Source organism: Triticum aestivum, chromosome 4B, assembly GCF_018294505.1.
Source record: "Triticum aestivum cultivar Chinese Spring chromosome 4B, IWGSC CS RefSeq v2.1, whole genome shotgun sequence".
NCBI lineage: Eukaryota > Viridiplantae > Streptophyta > Magnoliopsida > Poales > Poaceae > Triticum > Triticum aestivum.
The window spans coordinates 68,634,084-68,643,792 of NC_057804.1; the positions used below are offsets into that span (position 1 = coordinate 68,634,084).

A 9,709-nucleotide genomic window follows, 5' to 3' on the forward strand; every position below is an offset into this window, starting at 1 on the left:
AACATATCCTTAAATGTTTGTGTCGCATGTTCTTATTGGCTTTGACAACAAAAAGAACATTTCATTAGCACCTAAATTTGTTGGGTGGAAGATTACATGTTTAATAATCATTACAAATTGTAAGCTCCCTAGCAATGTTGGCCCCTAGTGTGTCGGGGCTTTGGGTGTCGCTAATAGGCCCACATGTAAGGGAGGAAATAACTGTTGTTGTGTTGTGTTTGGGGTGCACTCACATGTTGATTTATGTAAGAACATAGCATCTCAGTCCATTTCACGCATCAAATTGCACGTATGAGCGAAAAAACAACCCAATTTAGGTGAAACATAAAACAAAGCAACCAATTGTAGCAATCCACTACAAAAAAGAGTTTTTAACTCAGGATTGAAGGGCGGTGCGGCAAAGCGCGCGTCATCCTAAGTTACTAGTTTGAAGCTTTACTGGAAAAAAGAAAGTCTAATAATTGAACTTCAAAAGTGCAATACTCCTACTAATTCTTGAGACTTCAAGAGCTTGATCAGAGCTACCAAAGGATGCAAGTCGGCACCAGTCTTCCTTGCACGAACTTCGAATTATCGACTCAGCATTGTTGGTGTCAGATCGACCAATAGTGGATGGCTTGAATAACACCTCGGTACCTCTCCACGTCAGCGCTGAACCCTCTGTACTTCCTTCTACAGTACCTGTTACCTGAACTTTTTTGTTGTTGAGAAAGCTAAGAAACTTCACTGAAACGGAAATTTTCGGACTTTACCGAAATCTAGTCCTTGAACTCTTTTTAAAAACTGTATATACTATAATACTAAGAGAACTGTAAAACTGTAGTACTCTCTTCGATCCATGTTAATTGCCGCTGGTTTAGTACTCTCTTCGATAGGAAGGAGTACTGTTTTTTTTTGACTTTTTTTGAAACGGGATCCTTCAGACTTCGGACTTCAAGGACTTGATCAGAGTTACCATGGACGCAAGCCAGTCTTCCTTGCACGAGCTTCGAATTCTCGGCTCATCATTGTTGGTTTGAGATCGACCTAGCTAGTGCAGGCCTTTAAGAAGACCCCGGTATTTTCGCACGTCGCCGCCGAGCTCTACGTACTTCAGCCGCATGAAGACCTGCAGCGCGCGCACGCCGGCGGCAGCTGCGAGGCGAGGGCTCCCCAGCGGCGGATGAAAGCCGAGGTAATCGGCGACACTCTCCAGCCCAAGCGGCATGGCCGGGCAGTCGGCCGCCAGCTTGGCGACATCATAGACCTGGTCGCCGAGGTAACGCCGCACGGCGCCGTTGAACCCGGCCACGTCTCGCGGCAGCGGGGCGCCGCCGGTGACAATTTTGAACAGGTATGCGACATGGTAGGCCCCAGCGTAGGTGATCCAACTCCGCGACCGCCCATGCCGAGGCCGAGCGCTGATCAGGCCGGATTCAAACAGCTTCGCGCGTAGCATGTCGGCGCTGACGCCGTGGTCGCGGAGCGCGCCGACGTCGAGGCCGCGGCCGGCGAGGTACGCGAGGGAGTTCTCGTCGTGCGGGTCGGCCTGGGGGCGGAAGTCGCGGAGGTTGAACTCCCAGGCGGCGAGGTACCCGCCGTCGCTGTCGTAGAGGGCGATGCCGAGCTGGAGCGGCTTCAGGTCGTCCACGTTGGCCTTCACGAGAGCGTAGCGCTGCTCGGCGGTGAGGGCGTTGTGGTCCTGGTTGGGGTGGTGGACAACGCCCGGGTAGTGCACGGCGATGGAGACGTACTGGGCGTTCCTGGCGACGTGGCGGAGGTTGGCCGATTCGTACTTGAAGTTGGACGCCCACACGGAGCGCACAGGGACCGGCGACGACGGCCATACCGGCGACATTGGTGCATGGTAGAAGTACGGCGGGGGCTGCATCGGGAACGCGTAGTGGAAAGGTGGCGGCGGTGGCGGTGGAAACATTGGGAACATACCGGCGGCCGGGTTCATGCCGATGGACGCCTCTAATCAACCAGAGAAGCTTGTAGCTTTGCGTTCGTGTTAGCTAGGCGGGTGGTGTGTTGGCATTATAAGGAAGGAGAGGGAGTGGAGTCGTAGTCGTAGTCGGACGAGGAAGGCTATTGCGGTGGTGGGACACGGACCGGCTGTAATTCAGAGAAGCTAAAGCGGTTTGCCAAGAACAAACAATCATGGTCTTGTTTATCATGATCTCTCCACTGGCAAGTAGTATTTGAGTCCATGTGGACATGCCACATGAGATAACGGTGGGAAAGGACGCAGCAAATTTTTGTCCCGAAATAACATGCTCCCACTTTGAAAAAAATAAAATAAAATCCTTTATCTTTTTGACCTTTATTTTTCTAGTTGAAATTTAGCTACTTCTTGAGTTGACAATAAGGATGGCAATGGGTTGGGTTCGGTTCGGGTTGAACAATACCAAATCCGTATCCAAATCCACGGAGACATTCTTTATCCATCCAAGAAAAAACCCACGGGTAAAAAATTGCATCCATGTCCAAACCCTATGGATATCCATATCTAGTGGATATCCATTGGGTCCTACAAAAACATATACATAATAGCTCAAGAAATAGCATGACATTTACATGAACTTACAGTGTTTTACAAAATTACATTGCATAAGTTGACAACATCAAATAAATTCTCAAATTGTCACGGTGACATAGGACAAATCAAAGTATAAAACAAGCTCTCTGATTATGACAAAATGACATAGCACAACATCAAATAAGCACAACTACAGGTTTCCCAGTCCTAGTTTCTCACATTAGATATACTTAGTTTTGAATTCCCCATCAATAAAATGTTCCTCAAAATTCCCTTCTCATAGAAGACCTGATGTGCGCTTTCCCTTATTACCAACTCTAACAGATCCATCACCATGCTTCTGAGTTGTGATGCTCCCGCACTAGTAGCAGAATTAGATGTTGTGGCCTTGTGTGTACTAGTTGAATTAACATTTCCAACGCTAAACACAACGAAGCCTTGTGCTCCATCATGAGAAGCCATTAAGCTATACATGCAAAAAAAAAGGTCTTCAGTTTCAGGTGCAACGAATCAAGGTACATAATGCCTAAACTGTACAAATTCGAAATTGTGATACCTGAATTACAGTTTTTACAACCACACCAGCTAATAACTAATTATTCATTATTTTACCAAAGATGCAACACTACAGTGCTTCCAGGGATTAACTAAATAATTAAAAATGCATAACAAAAATGCATAACAAAGACCAAGTTGAGCGAATGCTTTAATTACGTGAGGTCAATGGTGAACATCAACTTTGATTGTCTGTCCACTGCCAACATCGCTTCATTTTTCCATCTTTCTTCTTTTGGGGAATAAGTCAGACCTGCCCAAATTATCAACTGATTCGAATGAAAGTTAATCATTCATAACTATCTTGACTGAAATTCAAAAATGAAACCTGGCTAATTTGGTAAAAGAGAATGCATATCTACTGATATGTGTCCAAAAGTGAAACCTGACTGATGTGCTAAACGAAACAAAAAGGTCCATTTTCTGACTGCCACAACTAACCACTCTATAATTCTCTACTTGACTACTCCAATTACTATTGCGAATTCCAGGAATAGTTTGGCATCAAGTGACAAACAAGCACGTTCTGCATATCCACTTACAGGAACACCAGACGTACAGGAGCAACAACAAGAAACCCCGAACATTGGTTGCTTCGAGAGGTCCTCGCGTCCTCGGCGTGGTCCTGCAGCTCCTCATGCTTCGAGAGGTTGCCAACGTGCGCCTGGTCCGGCGTGCCGCAATGCTCTTGTACGCCGCCTTGCTGTGCATCGCGTGCTCCACCTCGCCTTGTGCCGCCTCACGTGTTCACTGTTGATCTGTTGCTTGCTTGAAGAAGCAGAGAGGGAGAGGGCGGGGGATATACGCAGCTGCGCTGACACTGGCCACATGCACTGCTTGCTGGAGGGATGCACCATATGTGGAGGACCGGTGGCACTGGCTATATCGAGGGATGTGGGAAGAGTAAGTCGAGGAGACGAGAATCCTTAATGATGAATCGTTTAACGAAGATACATGGGAATGGGAATGGGTGGTGGAGTAAAGTGGGTATATTTCCTTAAGATAAAGAAAAAATTTACGATGGAGGATAAATAGTGGGACAGAATCACAGAATATCTATTGGCTGCAAGTCATATAACCGGGTCGGGTTTGGATATACCCATGGGTACATAATTATATCCATGCCCAATCCACCATTAGTCGGGTTCGGCCATTGTCCATGGGTATAAAACTGTACTCAAACCCTGCCAATTCGGGTCAGATATCCACGGGTATTCATGTCGATGGATAAAATTGTCATCCTTAGTTGACATCCTTTATCTTTGTATGAACTAGATGATACCCCGCGCGTTGCTGCAGGAACACATGCTAAAATCACGAGATAAATGCGTGAAACATTAGTTGAAAGACTATAGATTAGAAGTCCACATGAATAAGAACAATACAACTTGTGTCCAAGCACACATGATTAATATATATTAAGATAAATATGCTCTTGCATCATTTATAAACGATGTTGTTTTCCATAGAAATATGGACAATTAATGAAAAATTGTATTAAATGGGAATAACCCGATATCACAGATAACGTAAGGTGATATAAACAGCATAACTTTAGAATGTTACATCTTATCTCAAGTACATAAATGTACTATATGGCACACAAATGAGAGTCAACAATAGGCAGAGGCATTCCATATAAGGTGGTTGAAGTCTTGGAGATAGTAATTTTCCTTTCAGATGGTATTGCGTACATTATGCTTTTTTTTGCGAAGGCATTTATCTCATCCTCTTAAGATATTTCAACGGAGTTGAGCTGATCAACTCTTCAGTAGTCTATTATTTCATGTATACCTTTGTATTATCAGTAGCACTTTTCCTGCAAAAGAGTTGAAGACCAAAATCTTGCTGCTATGGGTCGAAAAGAGTGTCTTCTAAGAATTCAAGTGTACTAATAATCCCCAAAATACGCTACTGGCATAATTACCTTGTACCAAACATATGTTCATATCTTAAATGCACCAACTATAATTCTCAATATAAAAGTGTCCCGGGTAGGTAGGCAAAGAAATTCAGCCAGAAAATTACATGAACTTTCTTGATTGGGCCTCGAATAAATGGAAAAGTCAACGACAAATCCAAAAGACATGAGGTTCAGTCTCATTGAAACAAAATCTGAGACATGAGGTTCAGTCTCATTGATAGTGTTCTGTACAAATTCCATGAGAGAGAGGTGGGGGTGTAGCTTGCCTTGGAGTGAAGCTAAACATGATAGGAAATCCATGGCGTTGCTATAAAGAAATATATTTGATATGCCGATGGGAATATGACAGTCCACGTCCAATAAGTAGATGCATTGGCAATGCTCCTGCCATTTCCATAAGAAAAAACAGGATTAATACATATTCTACCCTAAACTATAATTAGATACTGCAAACATATCGTGCATTAAACCAAGAAAAAAGGAGTCAAGCATATAGGTAAATAAATGAAAAATAGGGATGCGACTTACAATATTGCATCATTCTCCTTGTCTTCCTCTCATCATTTGCAAAGGTTGAACAACAACTGGAAAATAAAAAGCAAAAAGGCCGAGTTTAGTAGTGAGGCCAAGTGTGGCGTACCTGGTCTTTGAAGGGCAACTACTTATTCTTGAATTGGGTCTGCTGAGATTGGATATTCACTTGTATGAATAAAACTAAAACAATATAACGAAGGAAGAGACCAATTAGCACGTCATGCTCATTTCCCATCATATGCTGACATGTAAATCGTGGTGTGGAACCCAAATCTAAACTAAAAGGTGAGGTGGGACTCACCAGTCATCCGGACGACTTCAAAGGATGATGTGGCTGGCGGTGGAGAAGTTCCTAATGGTATCCATCAGGGTAAGCCACCTGCAGCTAAAACTTCGAATCATGTCCTTAGGCACAGTTGCGTGAAGGCAAGGGCGGCCGGCACAGGGAGGGCCCGAAGCAGAGGAGGGTCGGGCGCACATACTCAATCCGCTGCCTGGGGATGGTCGCGTTAGGTGCATCCGAGGCCGCCTGCACGAGCAGGAATCAGTTGCGCGGTGATGGCTTGCAAGGGACATGGCAGGAATGATTGCATCAGGCAATTCCATCTCTTGCGGGCGTTGATGGCGGCAGAGAGGAGGCGGGGCCGCGGGGGCAGGCCAGTGACCCATCCCACTGGAACCCGGTCTGCGCCGAGATGGCTGTCTCTGATTCGTCTGAGGCCGCCGGTGCGAGGATGACCCAGAGCAGAGCCACGACGTGAAGGAGCTCCTCCGCTCTCACCACCTGCGTGCTAGTCCACCGGCGCGTAGTGGATAGCAAGGTCGTGATAGAGCTCCTCCGGCTCTAACCACTAGCATGGGGAAAGATTGGGAGGGGAAGAGATGATAGACACGACCTGGAGATTTTTTTTTTCTCTGTTAGATATAGGAGTAGTATATTTTTGCGAGGGAAATAGTGAGAGCTTTATTATTTAAAAGCGTTCGCTGGGCAGTCTGCCAAGAGACCAGTGATCAGGAAGCTCGGAGTACTTTCGATCCAGCTTTCGGTCACGTCAATTGTGCAAGCTTGCTTGGCACAAATATGAGCAGGACCGTTAGCCGATCTTACAATATGGCAAATATCAAAAAAAGTGAAACTACCTGAGAGCTCTCCAATTTCTAACAGAATAGGTGCCACGACCGATCGAGAGCCGTGGCGAGTGATCCAGAGGTTGGCGACCTCCGAGCAGTCCATCTCCACAATGATGTGTGAAAAACCCCTCAGACATGCGAAGATAACTTCGTCGCGCACTGCCATCGCCTCTGCAATGAAGGGATCCGTAACTCCGGGGTATGGCTTGCTCCATGCACCCAGAAATGAGCAAGAGGATCGGGCAACGCCCCCTGCTCCTCCTTTGCCATCTTCTCGTTTGATTGCCGCATCAGTGTTGATGGTGACGAAACCCTCGTCGGGCGGCCGCCACCCATGCCCAGGCATGATCAGTGCTAGTTGCCGCGGCACCTCAAGAAGAGATAACGCCTCCCGAGTGCGTCGTACAGAGCTTGCCGGATCGAGCTGATCCTCACCATGTGTCAATCTGTTCCTCGAGTGCCAAATGGACCACATGACCGAAACGGTCACTGCTCGGTCCCTGGAAGCAAAGCGGTCATCACAAATGATGTCTTCGTCCCAGGTCACAGGATGGAGCCGCGGTAGCTTGAAGTCGAAGAGTTGCTGCGCCTCTTCCCAGAACTGTCTTGCATGTGAGCACTCCAAGAATGCATGCAATAGGTTCTCCTGCGAAGCCAGACAAATCTTGCATAGATTTTGTTGTCGGATGTGCCGGTGCATGAGCGTGCTTTCATCTGGTAATATACCTCGCAGCACTCGCCAAAAGAACACACGCACCTTGGGCAAAACATTCAATTTCTAGAGGTCATTCCACATCCGTTGTTTATCTGTTGAAGGTCCGGTAGCCTGCCCTTCCTCTAGAGCCTGAAGCTCGTTACGAGTCACTAGAGCTCGGTACGCCGACTTAACGTTGTAGTTGCCTGATATTTCATGTGCCCATGCCAAGAAATCATCCCCTCCTCCTGCGCGTAGTGGAATGTTCAAGATTGCTTCTGCATCCAGAGTGATGAAGTTTTCACAGATAAGCTCCCGCTGCCAAGTCCAGTTGTCTGTGTCAATTAGGTAGCTTACCAATGTGATGTTTGCTGCGGGTGGACGAAAGTGGAGTCATAGTGTGTGTAGATGGTATCCACCGGTCATCCCATATTGAGATTGTCGTGCCGTGTCCCACACGTTTGATGAGCCCCGTGATCAAGGCCTCCCTGCCCGCTATGATGGCCCTCCAGGTGGCGGAGGATGAACCTGGAGTTGAAGCGTGCATGAAGTCTGTGTCGGGGAAGTACCTTCCCTTAAGTACTCTCGCACATAGAGTATTCGGATTCGTAATCAAGCGCCATCCTTGTTTACCCAATAGTGCTATGTTGAAAAGGTGGAGATCTCGAAAACCCATGCCACCCTTACATTTTGGTGTTGTCAGTTCCTTCCAAGAAATCTAATGCATAGACCGCTTATCAATTGAACTACTCCACCAATACTTGGCCATGCAAAACGTCAAACTCTTGCATACCTTTTTGGTTAATTGAAAGACACTCATACTGAATGTTGGGATAGCCTGGATGATGGATTTTAGCAAAGTTTCCCGCCCAGCACACGCAAAGAGTCTTTCTGACCAGCCTTGCATTTTACTTCTGGATCTTTCCCCTATATGATCAAAGGTGCCGCTTGTGATTTTACCCACTGCGGTTGGGAGCCCCAAGTATCTCTCGCTGAATACCTCGACATGGACATCCAATATGTTTTTGATAGCTTGCCTGCATCCATGTGTTGTATTCGGGCTAAAGAAAATTGCACTCTTTTCTCTGTTAACTCTCTGTCCCGAAGCCGCACCATAGATGCGCAATATACTGTTCAATCTTGCCGCACTACAGGAGTCGGCCTTCATGAAAATTAGACTGTCATCTGCGAAAAGCAGATGGTTTACCCAAGGTGCCCGAAGATTCGCTCTTATGCCTCTGTCAACAGCACCATAATGTTTAAGAAGACAAGAGAAACCTTCTGCACATAAAATAAAAAGGAAGGGTGACATGGGGCATCCTTGACGCAGCCCCTGGATGGATCAAAATAAGGTGATAGCTTCCCATTTACCCGAACTGAGAACCAAACGGAAGTCACACACTTCATGATCAGTCTAACAAAATTTGCCGCGAAGCCAAACTTGAGCAAGATAGCTTCCAAGTAGCTCCACTCAACACGATCATACGCTTTCATCATATCAAGTTTGACAGTGCATGCATAGTTCTTCCCCTTCTTCCTCCGTCGCATTGTGTGAATGCTCTCGAACGCCACAAGGACGTTATCTGTGATCAGTCACCCGGGGATGAATGAACTTTGTTCTTCACTAACAATCTCATCCATGAATTCCCGAAGTCTGTTGGTGATAACCTTCACCGCTAGTTTGTACAGGATAGGGCATAGGGAGATTGGACGATATTGAGAAATTGACTGCGGATCCGTACCTTGGGAATTAACGTGATTGACGTGTCATTCAGGCCCAACGGTAGTTCTCCTCCGTTCAAAAAATTCAGAACTGCAAATGTTACATCTTCTCGAAGAAGTTTCCAGTGCTTTTGAAAGAAACCTGCCGTGAATACATCGACCCCTGGTGCTTTCGATGGTGACATCTAAAAGAGAGTCGTGCACACTTCGCCTGATTCGAAGGTTTTATTCAGTGCACCGTTCATGGCGGGTGTGACATGCTCTGGAACATATGATAACAGCTCGCTGGCGTCCGAAGGCCCCTGCGATGCATACAAATTCTGGTAGAAATTCATTATCTCCACCTGATCCTCCTCTGCATTAGCGCAAACTGTTCCATCTGGTCTTCGCAGCCCAGATATCATGTTAGTTCTCTGTCTCTGTTTTGCTTGCGCTTGAAAGTAGCCCGAGTTACGATCCCCGTCGCGTAGCCAGAGCACACGCGAGCGTTGGTGAAGCCAGATTTCCTCCTGGCGAAGAGCTTCATGTAATTTGGCCACCGTGCTTTTCTCCTCTTCCGAAGGGCCTCGTCCAACTGACTACCTCCGAAGTTTATCCAACTTTTGCTGTAGCTTTCGAACTGTCCTCG

At 46.6% G+C, this 9,709-nt stretch overlaps 1 protein-coding gene across 1 annotated transcript; it reads right to left on the minus strand.

The window, feature by feature from the left end:
• Positions 1 to 312: 312 nt before the first annotated feature.
• Positions 313 to 1,980, minus strand: LOC123094442 (probable CCR4-associated factor 1 homolog 11). The gene has a single exon (XM_044516450.1). The coding sequence runs from the start codon at positions 1,940 to 1,942 to the stop codon at positions 1,031 to 1,033; it is 912 nt and encodes a 303-aa protein (XP_044372385.1). The 5' UTR covers positions 1,943 to 1,980; the 3' UTR covers positions 313 to 1,030.
• Between the last annotated feature and the right edge of the window lie 7,729 nt (positions 1,981 to 9,709).

Excerpts from the sequence above, each read along its gene's own strand:
- LOC123094442 (XM_044516450.1), bottom strand. The coding sequence starts at position 1,942 with ATGAACCCGGCCGCCGGTATGTTCCCAATGTTTCCACCGCCACCGCCG.